This window comes from Pelodiscus sinensis, chromosome 7 (genome assembly GCF_052426305.1).
Source record: "Pelodiscus sinensis isolate ZL-2025 chromosome 7, ASM5242630v1, whole genome shotgun sequence".
NCBI classification, from domain to species: domain Eukaryota; kingdom Metazoa; phylum Chordata; order Testudines; family Trionychidae; genus Pelodiscus; species Pelodiscus sinensis.
This window is the reverse complement of record NC_143058.1, coordinates 22284039-22303749: the sequence shown is the minus strand read 5'-3', so window position 1 is coordinate 22303749 and position 19711 is coordinate 22284039. Positions and strand designations below refer to the sequence as shown.

At 39.7% G+C, this 19711-nt stretch overlaps 1 protein-coding gene across 1 annotated transcript in view; it reads left to right on the top strand.

The window, feature by feature from the left end:
- The window catches only part of LRP1B (LDL receptor related protein 1B), a 1362068-nt gene that overhangs the window by 1125857 nt on the left and 216500 nt on the right, over positions 1 to 19711 (top strand). Inside the window, exons 58-59 of the mRNA XM_089779714.1 lie at positions 6227 to 6349; positions 13265 to 13446. Coding sequence (XP_089635840.1) covers positions 6227 to 6349; positions 13265 to 13446 — 305 coding nt within the window. The remainder of the gene's footprint in view (positions 1 to 6226; positions 6350 to 13264; positions 13447 to 19711) is intronic.

The window sequence follows — 19711 nt, the reverse complement described above, 5'->3', positions numbered from 1 at the left end:
CCCCAGTGCCAAGAAAGACTCTGCACAATGGCTCACCACTCCTTTATATTGCCTCAGAGTGAGTCTTATAAGAGTGAACCATTGACTCTAGTAGCCATTTCAGGACCATCAAGCCCATCTGCTTCATTAGTGGGAACAGTGGATCCAGTACTCCTGCTTACTGCAGGGCATTGGACTCCACTGGTATGGACAACAGGAGAGACCTACACAGCCATGAAGGGCCTGTTAGTATCTATCCCATTCATTCACAGTGAGGGCTACCTATTGGTGATATCACACATGGTAAAGGCTTCAGCATCAACACTGATGTCTGTTGTAGTGCCCGTGAGCTCAGGTCCAGTATAATTTTCCTCAGCTGCTTCTATGACAGCACCAGCACCACTAACACTCACTCCACCTCAGCCTTTAATGTTGCTCTGGTGCTGAAATCTTTATACAAACACCAGTCCCGATCTACAATGCCTTCTCCCAATACAATATCTTTCTTACCTTGAGAGTACTCTTATTTTTTGTCAACTCAGTGGGTTCATATGTTTCCCATTTCAATGGGTTTGAAGAGGCCTCTAGATCTCTTTTTCACTCTTAGTGAAGGTGTTCTGATAAGAGAAGAAAATTGAGACATTGGAGTCACATGGCCCAGACTAAGCTGATCTCCAGTATTGTATTAGCATCCACATGCTCAGTGTTGGTCTTTGGGGTATATCCACCATCAAGATCAACATATATAGTAGCAGATCATCAAGAAGGGAGGTTTTCCATCCAGTAGAGAGAGATCATTTGTGTCTGTACCAAATAGTGGCCAGACGCTGAATTAAGAATCCTTTTTCAACCAGCCTTAGACCAACCATCTACTCAGTCGTGCAAGATCAGCCTTAAGAAAGTCTTGTTCTTTCTCCCTTAAAGACTTCATCCTTATAATCAGATTAGCCTTTGGTCCCAAAAGCTCCTTCACCAGTACCAGACAATTTTATGGTTAGACATTTTATGCCTGACTATGGCTGGAAAGGTAACTCTTTCAGTTAATGCAGTGATAGTACAGCCCACCAATTCACCTTGTCAAACCCATTAATTACACCTGTGTCAAATCCCACAGGTTGTAACTATCCAGAGATTAAAACTGTTCTATCAGTACCCCACATTAGGCTCTTTGGTATTGACCATGGCGAATGAAAAGCACAGCATACACACCAGGTTGTGGCTCACACAGGTCCATTCCTTCCCTGGGAGCAGGAATCTTAATTCCTAGGTGCACGTCAGACTGTCACTTCAAAAGGGTGATAAGCACAGTGGAATTGGGATATATTCTGAAAGGTCTTTCTATACCCTTCTGCTACAACCACCTTTCCCTTTTCAGGGACCCATCTCACAAGTCTGTACTTAAGCAAGAAGAACAGACTCTATGATGTTTGGGAATCATACAAAAGTTGTCCCCTCAACAATGGGACAGTACTCTGAAATGCACCAGTTTACATAGGAAGGCAAAATATCATAGGAAGGCAAAATATCACTCTTGGTATTTCCAGATACCAAAAGTCAAAGGGGGCAGAGGAGAGCTCAAGCTCATTCTAGAACTTTGGAACTTTAACAAATACATCAAAGGTTATAGTTCCATATGGTTTCCCTTGCTGTAAATATACATTATCCGTCTTTGGGCACTTGGTGTGCCTTGACCTTCAGATGTCTATTTTCGTGGCCACAGGAGGTTTCTAAGGCTCATGGTAGGAAAATATCACCTCCAGTTCACCATACTCTTCTAATATTTCAACCATACCAAGATTATTCATTAAGTGCACTGTGGTGATAGCAATCTATCTTAGCCTATCTCCATATCTGAATGATTATTTGGAAATAAATTACTCCAATCAGCAGGTAGAAAGCAGTTTCCATTGGATTTGCCTTCTGTTCATCCACTTAGGCCTGAAAATATATACAGAGAGAAAAATCAGTCCTGCCATCAATACAAAGAATGGAGTTCATTGGGGGTGGTCTTGGACTTGATGTCAGCCAGGGCTTTTCTGACACAGCACAGATTTCCAGCGATAATAGGACCCTTTTTTGTTGTTCAAAGCCATGAACCACAACACAGAAATGTATAAGGCTTCTGAGAGAGATGGCTTCTTGTACATATGTGATCCCTCTTGCCAGAATGCATCTCAGCGGTATGCTGGAATGGCCCAGGGTCACTCTACCATTTTAATCTGCATCACTTAGAAAAAATGGTATGTATCCCAGTCAAACTATAGTCATATATATAATTGACTTTATGGAAGACAACATGGAAGTATGAAAGTTCCAAGACAACGTGGAAGTTCCAAGACAACATGGAAGTATGAAAATGGGTCAGTTTTTATGTATTTGCCAGAGTCCCAGGTAGATTTTAAAGCTGACACTAATGATTTAGATTTGTTTATAGGAAAAGTGTTAATAGAATAATCCATTTTTCTTGAGTCTGGGAATGTTAGTTTCTTGGTTTTTAATGTGGGCTTCTTTTCAAATCAGCTTTTAACTTGAACAGTTTTTTTGAGCTCACTTGCTTATTCTTAACCAACAAACCAATTTCATTAATTCATCCAAAAGAGTGAACAGCTTACCACTTACGTGCAAATACAAACAATGTTCCTGGTATGCACTATATACACAATATAGTGACTAGATTTTTGTTCTGATTCTTTGGGTCCATCTCAATACCCAAAGAATCAAAAAAATTATTTTGAATTTTATAGGAAGCTTAATACATAGTGGATCTTTAGTCAGAAGAAAGTTCTGTCTGGAGCATTCCCAACCTTTAAGATCTTTGTAGTTAGAGGATTTTTTATATATAATTCTCTAACTACAAAGATCTTAAAGGTTGAGAATGCTCCAGACAGACCCTTCTTCTGACTGAAGATCCAAATGAAATGCAGATCCAAATAATCCAAATTGAAGTTGTCTGATGACACCACGATAGCAATGGAAAGTTTGTGATCCCAAAGATGTATTATCTGCCCTATTCAACATCCATTATTAGTGGAGCAATGTTACCAATAAAATAGCAATTGATCTCATTTTTTCAGGATGTGTTCAGCTCTTTCCCACAAATAGCTTGGTCCATTCACTTTTCCATTCCTTCCCTTGGCAAGTAGAACAGATCTTGAGACTCACTATTCATTATTTCAAAGAAAATTTAAGATCTTCTTGCAAATTCTTCAACCCATTAGGGATTTGGATGTTTAGTTTAAGACTGCTGCTGTCTCACTCAGTCATTGAGTAGTCAACCATTAAGACAACTTTTACCCATGATTAGAGTAGATACGCAACTATAAAATGACTAGGGAAAAAAATAGGAGTAATTAGCTTGATGCAGAACCTGGCTCCTCATCGGTCTTTCTCTCTGGCTATGTCTAGACTGCAAGCCTCTTTCGAAAAAGAGCGTCTAGACTGCAAGCGGAACTTTTGAAAAAGCAAGCCGCTTTTTCGAAAGAAAGCAGAGAGTGAGTCTGGATGCTCTCTTTCTAAAAAGCCCTGTTGGCATTCAAGAACGCCTTTTTTCGAAAGAGCACTTTCAAAAAAAGACGTTCTTCCTCGTGAAATGAGGTTTACCGCCGTCGAAAGAAAAGCTGCATTCTTTCGATTTAATTTCGAAAGAACACGGCTGCAGTCTAGACGCAGGTGGAGTTTTTTCGAAAAAAGGCTCCTTTTTTTCTAAAAAAACCCTGAGTCTGGACACAGCCTCTGAGTCAGCCTGAAGCATATTTTTTCTGTTTCTCCCTGTGACATCTGCTAGTTGAGCTGTCCACTTCTCCAATCCCTTTCTTCCAGGAGACCTTACAACAGATCAGTGTTTTTTTTATCTCTCTCTTAGCACAACAGCCCTTCCTCATAGTTGTGATGGAGGAGTCCCTCTTCTCAGCTATGAATGTTTCTTATCCATTATTTATGTTTCTTGTCGTTATTTCAGCTGTCTTGTTTGATTTCTTTAATGACAAACACTTTTGCTTGAACTGTATGTTCAGGCATGATAATGTCACAAAGCAATACAAAACTTGTAATAATTGTAGAGGTATTTCCTCATTTTCACAACCAAGATAATTATACAGGCACCATGGACTATGATTCAGAGTTCCAATCCACCTCTCCAGTCCCTTTATCATTAGTGGAATTCCCAGGTGGAGGGTGTACCTTGGAACATCATTTTCCTTGCCAGATACTGGAAGCACTCACCAAACAAACATACTTGAAAAGGGATGACTTCTTGATTCTTTCCTTATACTTTGTTTCTAGAGCTCAGTTAAAACACCTCTCACCTAGAAAGGCAGGAACTTTAGTTTATTAGGGTATGTCTAAACTACCCCGCTAGTTCGAACTAGCGGGGTAATGTATGCATACCGCACTTGCTAATGAAGCCCGGGATTTGAATTTCCCGGGCTTCATTAGCATAAGCGGGGAGCCGCCATTTTTAAATCCCCGCTGCTTCGAACCCCGTGCAGCGCGGCTACACGGGGCTCGAACTAGGTAGTTCGGACTAGGTTCCTATTCTGAACTACCGTTACTCCTCGTGAAACGAGGTGTACCGGTAGTTCGGAATAGGCACCCTAGTCCGAACTACCTCGTTCGAGCCCCGTGTAGCCGCGCTGCACAGGGTTCGAAGCAGCGGGGATTTAAAAATGGCGGCTCCCCGCTTATGCTAATGAAGCCCGGGAAATTCAAATCCCGGGCTTCATTAGCAAGTGCGGTATGCATACATTACCCCGCTAGTTCGAACTAGCGGGGTAGTATAGACATACCCTTAGAGAATATGGGCATGAAAAATTCCTCTGCCCCTCATCTGTCACTGAGAACCAAAATTTGATTGGTTCAGTGATGCTGTCCAATGGGTTTGCTATATGTAGCTTCCAAAACTTCTGGCATAGCTATGCCATGGCCCTGCAATCTCACCCACCAGCCAATGGAACTTTTAGGAGAAGAGTCTCAATAATATTTGTTTATGTTTACATCCCTAATCCATATATATAGCTATAATTTTTGCATCTGGCTGTTATTGAGTTCTATGCTTTGCACTCAGGCAAAAGGATCTCACAATATTTTTCATCTTTGACATAGTCTTTAACTTCATTTTTGTTTCATCAGCCTTCCTCACCATTTGGTATGAAGATTATGTTTCAATTCCTGGAAATAGAACACTCAAATCAAACAAACTATGATTGTTATCTTTCAAAGTCTGATAGTGGGTCTTCAATAAAACTCAGGAAGACTAAGCACAAGTTAAAAGTAGCCACAACTGCAAGAAACCAAACCCCTTCACTTTTCATGCTATCGACATCACTCCAGAATTTGATGCTAATCGGGATCAGATTTTAGCTACCACTTCTCTAGGCTGTTCAGAACAAAGTCCAAAACCACACAATTTAGATTCAAACTGGGCAATGAAAGTTGTAAAAATGGCAAAAGAAATATCATACACGTTTCCATTCTCCAACATGGCAAAATTCACCATTGTGCAATAAAACTCCAAGACTACATCTAGATAGTGGTGCTATTTTGAGATACCGGAAATATCCCGAAATAGCTGTTCCGTGTCTTTAAATGCGTCCATTACTTTGAAATAGATTTTAAAATATTTAAAATGGACGCACTATTCTGGTGACCCTGTAATCCTCATTCCAGAAGGATTAAGGAATGTTCATAATAGCACTTTATTTCAAAATTTGACAGTGTGGACAGCACCAGATGTTGAAATAAGCTATTTCAAAATTAAATAGAAAAAAAGATACACAATTTGCATAGCTCAAATTGTGTATCTTATTTTGACCTAGAAGTACAGTATAGATGCATCCCAAATGACCAGTGAGTGCTACTTATGGTCTTGTGCATGTATCACAGAGAACTCAATCAACTTCTGCTGGCATACCATTTCTTTCCCATCTCATCAAATTCAAGTTAACAAAGTTATTGGCAGCTGTACAATACCTGGCAGACATTCAAGCAGTAAAGCCTGTGTCAGCTGCAGAGATTCTCACTCTTTCTACCATAGTTTGGTATTGTTCCTAGTGTTGTTTACTATTCTGATTGTTTATAAACAAAATATGGAAAACATAAAATACACAAGTAATACATAAATATGCAATACGTAAACTATGTATTTTGATTTGAATAATAAATACAATGATTAATTTGTATTCTGAATACTATCAAATATTTTTAATTCAAATACATGTGAAAAAATTGACCTGATTCTTTTCCTTTTTAGGGGCTAAACAATGTGATTGCAATAGACTTTGATTATAGAGAGGAGTTCATCTATTGGATTGATTCCAGCAGACCAAATGGCAGCAGAATAAACAGGATGTCTTTGAATGGGAGTGACATAAAGGTAATTATGAACTAGTTATAATAATGTAATTATTAGCATTAGGGAAGTATTATTTTAAATAAAGTAAGATCAGATAGAAAAATACTACAAATGGTCTTTATTAAACACTTACAATTTAATTAAAGTTTATTTTTCATAATACTGCAAGATCCATTTGTGCTATCAGCTAATATGGACCTCATTGAGTCTGAGAACTGAAACTTCTGCATTTAATAAAAATTTCAAGACTGGAAATGCAATAATTCATCCAGAACTAATTAAAATTCTACAAGACTTAAAATGAGGTTCAGTATAAGATTCAAAGTGGATATAATTTGATTGATAAATGGATATTAGTGAAGAAACAGTGACCTAGCATTCTGGAGTAAAATTTTTTCCATAAATTGTGATTTATGTGGTTGTACCTACTCTGCATAAATGCTGCTGTTACTTGAAAATAATTACTATGGAAAATCCAGAGCTAGACCATGTCCCTGCTTCTGCAGTTTTGCCTCTGGCAGTGGAGCAAGTTCAGTGATTCAGCTACAACTCACCTTTGTTCATTTGAACCATTTAGTTTTCTTAATTTGGAGGCAGTAGCGAATAGTTTTTATACTCCCAGTCTTTCTGGGTTTGGGCATTTGGATTCTCAGGTTCCTCTGCTGCAGTGTTCCCTCCTGCCAGTCTCATTACCTTTGGCTGTAGAATGGAGCTACCTACTTAAATATAACTTGCTTTCTTTGATGCTTATATATATATTACATGTTTTAAAATCTAAAGTTAATTAGTTATCTGTATGACTGGTTGCCTGTTGGTATATCTTTGGTAAATAGTAGGTTTTTTTTCTTTTTAACAGTTATTTTGTCCAGGTACCAGGACTTTAAAATTTGTAACCCCAATTATCTTGGATTTAAGTCTTGCCCATTCTCCCTATTTTTTCTATGGGGCAGCCTAATGTTACGAGCAAAAAAAGAAACAAACAAATCTACCAGAACAAGACACTCCTCTGCATGTGCTTCCCCCTCCTTAGGTGAGGATTTCAGAACACACAGCATGTGACAGATGTGTAATAATGTTTTTAAAAAATTCTTCTGGAAGGTGTTTAGATAAGACAGTGGCAAGCACAGTGTAAGAAATCATACAGAATAAAATAGAATACCAGAAGTACCATCTATCTGCAGTTCCTTCTCAAAAGATTTTAGAAGCCAGAGTAGCACACTTTCAGATGTTTCTTCTTTACTGTGCCAAGACATGGTAGTTGGACCTAGTATTTCTTTACCCTCCCCCCACACCTGGAAATCTTTCTCCTCTTTTCAGGAGTTCTCTAATAAACTGGGTCTTTTTCAGCTCCAGGATTCCATTACCCAAAACTGAAGCCTCTGTCTCTGGTAGGATGAAAAAGGCCACTTCTTCTTGGAGAAAGAGTAGTAGATTTTCTACACTCCACTACAAAAACAACTAAGTCCTCATAGTGCTTACATGCTTAGTAGATTCCATGGTCAAGTAAGACTGCTGTAGAAAGTCTGAGGGATCTCTATACTAGCTGTGGTAACACATCCCATCACTAAATGGACTAATACATTAGTACAGATGGTTTCAATGCTTGCAATAGTGATTACCATAGTGATGATGCCAGCAGCACTTTCACCAATTCTTGTAGTACCGCGTAAATCAGTGACATCAACATTGGCACTCTTCATCTTTATGCTCCACCCTACCTGTGATTGCCACTCTGTATGGTACTAGTTAAATATGTAGAGCCAGGAAATTTGTTTTGGAGGAGCTTGAAACCCCTGTTGTCAAGTTCTCTTAACGTAACATCTTGAGTATCAGGTGCTGAAATATTTTTGATGCTGGGTTTTCAAAGGTTTGACTGTCCACAGACTTTATGTGCAGCCTGGTACTCCAATTTTGTCAGTGCATCAGTACTTTTTTTTGTCTTCAGCAAAAGTTGTGTCTACTCTGCACATTTCTTTTGGTGGCATGTAGAATACATACCCATATAGTCTCTTTACCATGAGTCTGAATACCAGTGTGGCCTGTAAGAGCTGATGTAGGTGAGAAAAGACACATTGAAGGGTGTTAATATGTGTCCACATATACTCTAGTTGCCCAGGTCCTGCCGTCTGTTGACACTGCTGTGTTTAACAGTGTAGTGTCCCGCTGCTTCTCCACAGGTGGAGCCTTCCCTTCCTACAAGGAAAAATGTCAACAGCAGGGAGGCTTCTGACATCTCCCCATCATTGGAGCCTTTCCCTGTCACAGGGAAAGATTCCTATAGAGGAATGCTTTGCCATCTCTCATCTATTGGAGCCTTTCTCCTGGTTCTCACAGACCCTGCCAGGAATTTTTGAAAAATATAGACTATCCCAGTCTCCACATCAAAGATACCAAACAAGAAATATCATCTCTCTTGTGCAGAATGTATTTATATACACTTGATATAGAGCTAATTAATAGCTGTTGCAGCTATTGAGAAATTAAAACAGCAACACAAGATGACTTCACAAGAACACAAAACAATGTATCTAGGATTATTTGACTATACAATTTATTCTACAGTGAGCCTCCATTTTAGGATTTCAAACTGTTGGACTCTATTGGCCTGTTATGAGTTTATGAGCTCTGACACACTATCCACTTTTTTGACAAATTATCTCCAAAGAATAGAGAGCATTTGTCAATTTAAATTTCAGAGAGAGAACTCATCATGAGAATATCTATCCAAGAATCTCTTGAAGTGTCTCACTCCACTTTTAGATTCTGGTCACATTGATAGTTATGAGATGGGCATTTTGACTTTAAAGTTCTGGAAAACCACATAAACTTCAGTCAGTGGCCACCCTTTGAGAGCCTGGACCTTTTCAGCTTGAAAACCGATGATGTCTTTCACACTGGAAGGAATTGCAGGCCACGCTGATCTTTAGAATATTCCTACCTTTCCCTAAAAGAAAGCAGAATAGGCTTCATACTTATTCAAGTCAGATAACTGGTCAGGGTTCAAAGAGTTAGAGAGACTCCAAGAAAGAGTCATCATTTTCAAAAGAACAGACCTTCTGCTTCAGCATCCTTTACATATCAGACTACTTTGTCTGTGAAATAACCATTTTGATAGATAGGTCAAAAGTATCAATATATTTTTTTTTATCTAGACCCTGGCATCTATTCCTTCAAAAATTAAGTACACTTCTTTCAAGAATGTATGAGCTTCCATTACATCAGACTGCTAGTTATTAGACATAGAGTCAGTCATGTTCACAGATCATGTGTTACAGTCCTTCCCCGTATGTGGAGTCAATCAATTCAAATCAAGACAGGCAACACAATTCATTTATTCTATATAAATACACAGTGAGGAACAAGATCATTCCTGTTGTGGCAGGAGGCAATTCAACTATGGAATTGGTGTATCCATCATCAGTGATCCCTCACTATGATTCACTAACAGAACATGTTAGCTGAAAAGATAAGCTAGCTGCTTTTGTCTACTGTGTATGGGAAGTAAAGAATTGTAATAGAGAATAGCTTTAAAGAATTGGATTACCCATCAATAAACCACTTTGAGACTAAATAAAATCAGCATGTTGAAACTTCTACTGAGGGAGATGATGAAACCTAGGCAGTGGCACAGGAACATTTTTTTAAGTGGGCAAGCTGAAATCCAGATTCCTACCTCTGTCCACTTGACCCCTCCTCCCCCAGCAGAGGCTAGGAGCAGAATCCTGGAGCACAGGGGTGGCAGCCAGGACGCTCAGGGTGTGTCTAGACTACATGCCTCCGTCGACGGAGGCATGTAGATTAGCCAGATCGGCAGAGGGAAATGAAACCGTGATTAAAATAATCGCGGCTTCATTTAAATTTAAATGGCTGCCCCGCTCTGCCGATCAGCTGTTTGTCGGCAAATCGGGGCAGTCTGGACGCGACGCGCCGACAAAGAAGCCTTTCTTGATTGGCACAGGTATGCCTCGTGAAACCAGGTTTACCTGTGCCGATCAAGAAAGGCTTCTTTATCGGCGCGTCGCGTCCAGACTGCCCCGATCTGCCGACAAACAGCTGATCGGCAGAGCGGGGCAGCCATTTAAATTTAAATGAAGCCGCGATTATTTTAATCGCGGCTTCATTTCCCTCTGCCGATCTGGCTAATCTACATGCCTCCGTCGACGGAGGCATGTAGTCTAGACGTACCCTCAGTGTGGTGCTGGTATCAGAGCCCCTGGGTTCTACATCAGGAACCTAAGGGTGTTGCAGCACCCTCCCACCCTCTACACCATGGGCTATGTCTACACTGGCCCCTTTTCCGAAAGGGGCATGTTAATTTCACAGGTCGTAATAGGGAAATCCGCGGGGGATTTAAATATCCCCCGCAGCATTTAAATAAAAATGTCCACCACTTTTTTCTGGCTTTTAGAAAAGCCGGAAAAGAGCATCTACACTGGCCCCGATCCTCCAGAAAAAAGCCCTTTTCCGGAGGATCTCTTATTCCTACTTCAAAGCTTTCAAAGTAGGAATAAGAGATCCTCCGGAAAAGGGCTTTTTTCCGGAGGATCGGGGCCAGTGTAGACGCTCTTTTCCGGCTTTTCTAAAAGCTGGAAAAAAGCGGCGGACATTTTTATTTAAATGCCACGGGGGATATTTAAATCCCCCGCGGATTTCCCTATTACGACCTGTGAAATTAACATGCCCCTTTCAGAAAAGGGGCCAGTGTAGACGTAGCCCATTAGTTTACACACCTGTGAACTTAAGTTCCCTTGCAGATACATTTGTTACTATTTGCTCAATAGGTCTGTACATATGTACCTTCTAATTCCTCTAGTCTCCAGAGCGCTAAGAAAGATCAGGCAGGATGTGGCACATTCTGTCCCTTGGTTCATATGAACAAAATTCAGTGTCCAAAACAAGAAAATTTAGAGTTGATTTTGTCAAGTAATAAATATCTTAATATTTTTATTTGCAGTGGTCTTGTGGACATATTGTTACAAGTATATGATATATATATACACACGCCATGTAGGTAATATCTTTTATTGGACCAATTTCTATGGGTGAAAGATATGAGCTCTCCACGGTGCCTTCAGACTTGTCTCGTCAATAACACTTGGTCTAAGAAAAGATACATCTCACCCACCTTGTGTCTCCTAATATTTGCTGAATAAATATTTGTTGAAGTAGATTTCAGCATATACCTACAATTAGAATTGTGGAAGGAGTCTTCAATTGCCACAAATGTTATATAGAATTAGAAAAATAGCAGTCAACTATGTGCTTCAGGTTTGCATGGTGCTTTTAGAGTATGGTGTAAAAGCATTTACAAGTGCTACTTCAGTTAGTAGAGCAAAAGGCTTGAAGATAAGCTAAAATATTTTCATACTACACAGTGTTTATAAAGGCTTGTCTGTTTTCAAGGGTGGAGAAGAGAGTGATTCTCTGTTATATTGTCTGATTACATTCTAATTTTATAGAGCTAAATGGGTAGAAATTTGAAGCTTAGAGAAAATATGAAATATTAGGAGAGGGGCTGTTCAGAGCACAGAAGAATATCAGTGTGTCCCCTGCACAATTTAAGCCCTACATGAAGAGATTCAGTGGTACTTAATGTGTTGTGCAGGCCCTCCTAAATGAAGTTGTTTCATCTAGACTAAATGCTACACTGATGCAAGGCTGTGTCCAACGTAGGTAAGGGAGGCAAGATCAGAGGTGGTAGTCAGTTTTTCAACTCCACAATCCTAGGACTGACTGGGGCCATTTTAGCCACTGGCACAATTTAAAGGGGACACATGGCTACTCTGTGTTGTCCTGGATGCAAGGCCCCAAAGTACCATTACTCCAAACAGGCATTATCAGACCACAGCAGCACACTAGCTTTGCCCTTATGCCCTTTCACAGTTCCAATCTTCCCAATTCCAGGAATTGTGGCGAGGTAGTGTAAAATCAGCAACATGAGCTTTGTGCTGCAGGAGAATCATGATTTGGCTATTTGTTGGTTTCATCATCCTTTTGGCATCACAACTGTGGGTTTGAGGATCTGGTGCAAAATATATCCAGCCAACCAAAAGCAAAGAGGGCAAGAAGACTTTTTTTTAAATGTTTATGGAGAGATTTGTAATCCAATGTGGTTTAAATATATTTGTTTAAATCCCACAGAAGCCTCCATAGAACTGCATCTTCTGAGATCAATTTCTCACTGGTCTATGGACCATAAACTATTTTAATGGGATACTCAGTAATTTCAGTCCTCAAAATTATTTCCTTATAATTTACATATAATCCAGGATTTTTAATCTTGTTAAAATAGTTCTAGTTCTGCTTTCTAATTTCAGCCAATTTAAATATCTGGGAACTTCCTGATATTGCAAGGCACCTCGCTTACCATTAGGGCATTTTCATTGCAACAATGTGTATTTTTATTCATTCATGTCTTGAAGCATTGACATCACTGTCACAATAAAGACAGGCATGTGCCATTTTACTGCTGAGAAGAAAATAAGAGGCATTGCCAAGAAATAGCTATCCTTAGAGTGGAAAAATCTTGCCTTTTTGGTGTTTCATAATGAGAGGAATTTTTTTAAACAAGTCAATGTTCTAAAAGGAACTTTTTTTTCGATCTCTATTTTGTGACAAGACTACAAGAAAACAAAACAAAAACAAAAAATACCCCCAAAACTTAATAAAAAATAAAAATGCCGGTATATAATCAAGAGTTCTTCTGTCGGTAGTAGCAATTTGGGGGGCCCCATTCTCCCTCTTTCATTGCAGTTACGTTCTATCAATTTTGTGAAAAAACCCTAGTTTTTAAGAAATGTCAAACTTTATTAATGTCATATAATTTTACTCCACAGTGCTTCATGGTGCATCCTGCATTCTTCTCTTAAACATTTTGAAACATGCAAAACTCAGTTGTTTTTAAGTAGTTAACTTTTTTCATTTCAATTTATCTAGGTAATACATAACACAGCTGTTCCCAATGCACTAGCTGTTGATTGGATTGGAAAGAATCTCTATTGGTCTGATGCAGAAAAAAGGATTATTGAAGTATCAAAACTGAATGGTTTATACCCTACTGTTCTTGTGAAAAAGAAAGTGAAGTTTCCTAGAGATTTGTCTTTGGATCCTCAATCTGGGTATGGAAAACAATTTAATATAAATTAAAACTAGATAATGAATTATTGTTAAAGTCTTCAAATACATTTTTCTCCAGCACAAACAAATCACTATCTAAATTTTCTATAATACTGTAAATTTATTGTATATCAATCAGATAAAATACACAGAAGATGTTAGTTGTGTCTTCAAGATTGTTATTTTTCATAACATATGGAGATTAATGCTGGTTAGAGGAAAAATAATTCATGTTGCATTGTAACACATCTTGATACAATGTAATGTCACCTATGGTATTTGTATCATGTTAAATATGAAACATTAAGAATAGTCACATTTTTATTGAAAGTATCTATTGTATTGAGTTGCATATAGCTACTCTTCTGCATTTACTGGCATCCAAAGAGAGGGTAGGTAAATGCCACATCTTTAAAAACACTTTTCAGATTTATTCTGTATGCTAGTGCAAGAATGAAAAATGTTCTTGGCTTAAATACTTTTACCATTATTTTAATATGGGCAATAGAATGAAGTATTTTTACACAAAAATTAGTTGTTGACCTGAATCAGCATTTGGTGGCATTCAAAAATGGCACTTCTTGGGATTCACTGTTAGTTTCTCTATAATTTTAGTTCTCGTGGAAAAAGTGCAAATTTTACTCTGATTGCAAAAATAGTCTTCCAAAGATAAACTGATCCAATGCTGCCTTTCTTGAACTTATAAAAGAGTCAAATCGAAACAATAGTTCTGAAAAGTAGAGACTGTCCCATTCATTTAAATAACTTGTTCTGAAGCATACAGAGAACAAATTTTAAATGTCAGCATTGTTAAATATTTATTGCATGTATATTTATCTACAGTAGGTTTCTACATGCAGTCCGAATATCACCATCATTGTTTTCTTCCCAACGCAAATCTTTACTGAACCAAAGTCATAGAGATAATGGGAAATGACTAACTCACAGCTTGAGAGCTATTTTAAAAAGTGTACAAACCTCTATATTCTGACTGACTGCTGTCCCTCCAAAATTACTGATCATTTGAGAATCAACATACACCCAGATAATTTTATAGTAGGTAAAATTAATGATTAAAAATAAATGAAATAAATAATTTTGCTTACCTCAAACACAAATTCATCAAATATTTTATTATAAACTTTTCAGAGTGCTGAGACATTATTGTCAGACTTATCTGTAAAGTACCAATTCATCACTGACAATAATAATAATAATATAAATAAAAACCATTTCTTCTTTACCCAGTTAATAGGATAAAAAATAATTTCTAAGTGAGAAATTTGAATGTATCAACAATTTCATGGTGTTTCCTGTTCATGAGGTGATAACTGTACTCTCTCAACTTTTATTGCCTGGGTTTATTTGGCTTGGTATATAGTTGTTGCCTCATAAACAGGAAGCACCCTTAAATCATCAATAAATATATGTATAAACAATGGCCATGAAAACATCAGTGCATGTAGTTGAAAAAGTCATATAAAGACTGCTTGACAGGTTCCTTTTGTACCATTTCAGCTCTTAAAATGGATGATTATTGGTATATTACTTACGGCTATTTGTTAAAAATAATGGTATGAAGTAATCAAACCCCTCTTAAAATAAATAAAATTCGCAACCAGCCTCGACTGCTTCATCTGAAAACACAAAATAGAAAAAGTTTTCTTTGTTTCCTTTTCAGATGTGACTCTAATCATATATATTGGAGCCCAATGTCTGTGACTCTGTGACACTGAAATGCTGTCTGTGCCTCCCTAGCTGTTCCCTCTGGGCGGTGCTGTTACCTGAGTCACGTCCTTTGCCTCCCACCGTGGCACTCGGCTGATTTCTGCACCACTCAGCTGGGCCGCCGTGGGGGAGCAAGCAGTGCAAGCGGCCGTTTGGGTGCCGCGGTCCCCATGCAGCATGGGGATGCTGCATGGGGAGTGCAGGGCCCAAATGGCTGCTTGCTTCTCTGTGGCAGCCTGGCTGAGTGGTGCAAAAGTCAGCCGAGCGCCATTGCAGGAGGCGAAGGGGGGCGGGGCAGTGATGTGTGGCATGACAGTGGCTCCAGGCCCCACCCCACAGCATTGAGCAGTGTTTTCTTTCCTTCTTTGGTAAGGTGCCTGCAATTGCATTCCAGTAGCTTTGTTGCATATGCAGGTTTTCCTTTTGTACCTTTGATTTGAAAGTCTCCATATAAATACATTTGCTTCTTTATGTTTTACACTAAGAGTATGTCTACACTGCAATGCTATTTTGGGACACCTCCCTTATCCCAAAATAGCTATCCGATGTCTTTTGAACTCGTCCGCTATTTCAAAATATAGCAGATGTGCTATTTCACCATCCCTGTAAACCTCATTCTACGAGGAGTAAGGCATGGCTCGAAATAGTGCTTTAATTCAAAATTTGGCATTGTATAGACAGTGCCAAATTTTGAAATACCCTATTTCAAAAAAGACTCAAAGTAAGCTACGCAATTTGTGTAACGCAAATTGTGTACTTTATTTCAAGTTCTGGGTGCTGTATAGATACACCCCCAGTGTTTCCAGAAACAGGGACAAAAATGTAAAATTTAAATGATTTCTCCACTGGAAAAGGGATGTTGAGTGTAGGGAACGGGTATAAGAGGCAGGGGAAAGTATTGCCTTCCCAAACTGTCAGGTGTGGCCCCACCCACAGTCCACATCCTGCTTCAACATGGCTCCTCATCTACCCCCAGGCATCAGATGTGCTGAGGCTGGGACTGCATGCCACCTACCCTCCCCCTCCTCTGGGGCTGGGGAGGCTAATGTGGGGGGCTAGAGACCAGCCCCTGCAGTGGGAAGGTGGTTTGCAAGGGGAGGTGGCACTGGAGACCTCCCCTGTGGTGGTGCTGGTGGCCATGCATCCAGAAACACTGTAGACATTCCACAGAGATTTTAACAACCTACACCCCACCATCAATCCCAGCCTGGACCATTCTACATGAGAGATCCATTTCCTGGACACCACAGTACAAATCAGCAATGGAAAATTAGACACCACCCTCTACAGAAAACCCACTGACTCATACAGTTACCTACATTCTTCCAGCTCCCATCCAGAAGACACCATACAATCCATCATCTATAGCCAAGCCCTTCGATACAACCGCATCTGCTCTAATCCCATTGACAGAGACCAGAAACTTCAGGATCTCTACCAAGCATTTATAAACCTCAACTACCCACCCTGAGAAATAAAAAAGCAAATTGAAAGAGCCAGACGAATACCCAGAAACCAACTACTTTAAGACAGACCCAAGAAAACCAACAATAGAACCACTTGTCATCACCTACAGCCCCCAACTTAAACCTGTCCAACACATTATCAATAAACTACAGCCTATACTGGAACAGGATACTAAACTCCAAGAGGCTCTGGGAGACAGACCTGTAGTCTCCTATTGACAAGCACCTAACCTCAAGATGATTCTTACCAACAACCACAGGACATACCACACTAATACCAACCCTGGTACCTTTCCTTGCAACAAACCCCGTTGCCAGCTTTGTCCACATATTCACTCCTCTGATACCATTATTGGACCTAACCAAGTGAGTTATAAGATCAAGAACACGTATTCCTGCGCATCCAGAAATATAATTTATGCTATCATGTGCCGAAAGTGTCTGTCTGCTATATACATTGGACAAATGTCTCAGACACTTCGCCAAAGGATCAATGCCCACAAAACAGATATTAGACAGGATCACAAAGAAAAAACAGTTTCTTGCCATTTCAACCAGAAAGGACATTGTCTCAATGACTTGATTACCTGCCTCCTGCTTCAAAGGCCTTTTAAAACTACACTTGAAAGAGAATCCTCTGGACTGTCATTCATGCTTAAATTTGACACTTAAGCTTGAATAAAGACTCTAATTACCTTATCCATTACTAAGATAGCTTCCCCAATTATCACCTCTAATATCATTAGCTCACAGACATCTACCCCCCTCCCACATCCCCCTTCTGTTCTGAAATTTAATTTGTCCTTTTCATATGTGTTCATTTTTTAATTGTATCCTTTGGTATATATGGTGTGACAATTTTCTTCCACAATTTGATCTGAGGAAGAGGGTCTGGCCTACGAAAGCTCATCACCTAATAAACCATCTTGTTAGTCTTTAAAGTGCTACATAGTCCTGTTTTTTGTTTCAGCTACACCAGACTAACATGGCTACATTCCTAGCACTATTCTGAAATAGCTATTTTGGAAGGGGCATTATTCCTCATGGAATGAGGTTTACAGATGCCAAAATAAGCTGCCCATTATGTTGAAATTATATCAAAATAACGGGCTGTCTGTGTAGGTGCTCGCATAGTTATTTCAGAATAACAGATGTTATTGCGAAATAACACTGCTGTATAGACGTGTACATAGAGAGCTCTCTCCGCAATTATTCCAGAGGAAAGCTAGATAAAACTGAGGATGGGAATAAGGCACAGAATCCTATCTCTGGATGCAGGTAAAGCTCTTTTCCTTGGACCCTGAGGTTGCCAGGGACCAAACTGCCCTCAAGCACAAGTTAATGAGTCCTTATAGATGCTCTGTTATGCACTAGTTTGTAAAGATCATTCCACCAATGAGAATCACAGGTACATAGGACACTCCTGCTGTGGCCCCCAAAACACCTCTTTCTCAGAGCTGCACAGAAATGTTAGGAAGTGTCTGTGAAAAATCTGAAACTGAAGCCCCCATCTTACCAAATTTTCTCCTTTTACTAGCAGAAGAATAGCGTTTGCTTTATTTTCCCCTGACTGACATGCATACAAATTAACATTAGACTCCAAGAATCTAGCTTGGATTTTCTTCCTCTCAATCATCATTACCCGTTTTTTTTCATTAATTAAGTCTATGTGGCCTCATTGTGTAAAAAATCCTGGTTTCAGTTACTCATGTGCTTGCCTTTAAAATCTGCTCCAAGTTAGTGTAAATCTTCAATGAAGCCATTGAAATTTCTCTGGATTTAATGACTGGTACTAAAGAATGTGGAATTTGACCTTTTGTCTTCAAATATGTTTTTCCTCTGTTACACCTGTGCAATCTCACTAGCCTCCTATGGGAATACTCAGGGGCAACTGAGGACATAAAACAGCATCCAGAATTTTACCAGTGATGATGCATGAGAAAGAAAGAAATCATCCTGGCAACATTTTCAAAATAATCTAAGTCATTTTGTGAGGCCTGCCGACGGGATGGATAGAGGCAATGTGGGAAGTTGCCCCAGGACCCTGCAATACGAAAGGGCCTAGTGCTCCCAGCTGCCACCATTGCTACAGCAGAAGTGTCCGTTGAAGCCGTGGAGCCTTTAAATCACTGCTAGAGTACCAGTCTACTCAAGGCATCCTTAAGGGCTGGGGGAGGGAGAAACACTGGGTGGTGCTGAGAGCTGGGTGTCCCAGCCCTGGCTCTTCTGCCCAAGGTCCTACCATTTCCAGGAGGAGGGAGCCAGCCCCCTGCCCTAGGACCAAGAAAGGCTATTGGCATCCCTGGGGCTAGGAATCTAAGGGCTTGTCTATATGGTGGGATAATGCACCTTAGCAAGGTTCAACATCTGAAGTGTACTAAAGAGTTGCACATTAATTGATCTGTGTAGACCCTGCTTGTGTGCACTAAAGTTTCCATAGTATGTATTTATTAAAACCCACTTGGAAGGCTTTAGTGCACATGAGTGAGCTTTAGAGATTACACCTCCATAGCGTGCATTGGTTTGTCGACAAGTATTAGTCTCACTGGCTGTCATTGAGATGAGGATGTGTTTATACTTTAATCTGGGGGCTTGATTACCATCCTGAGGAAACATGCTCCACTCTGGTCCTCATTGAGAGATCATGATAAAGTGAAGCTGCAGTAGGCTAAGTGGGGCTGAACCCCTGAGTATGTGCCCATCAGGAACCATAAGCATGTACCTGAGGCAGCTAACCTTTCCTGCCACTTTAGTGGATTATTCAATCAGAGCAAGGGTGGATATGTCTTGTTAAGCTAGGAATCACTGTCCTGCCACAGATTGAAGAGGAGTATATCCTTCCTCTTCTTAGAACTTACGTTCATACAAACAAATGGGTTCTCTTTCACTGGCCCATTTTTTACTATTATCCACAGTGAAACATTCATCATGGAGCCAGAGAGAAAAAGCAAGCAGGAGAATTAATTTGTAGCCTGTTGGTTAGAGAACTCCCCCAGGGAAGACCTAATTTCCCTGCTCCAATGACTTTTTAAAATTATTTAGCCACAGTGGAACAGCTTCAACAGGAGACATT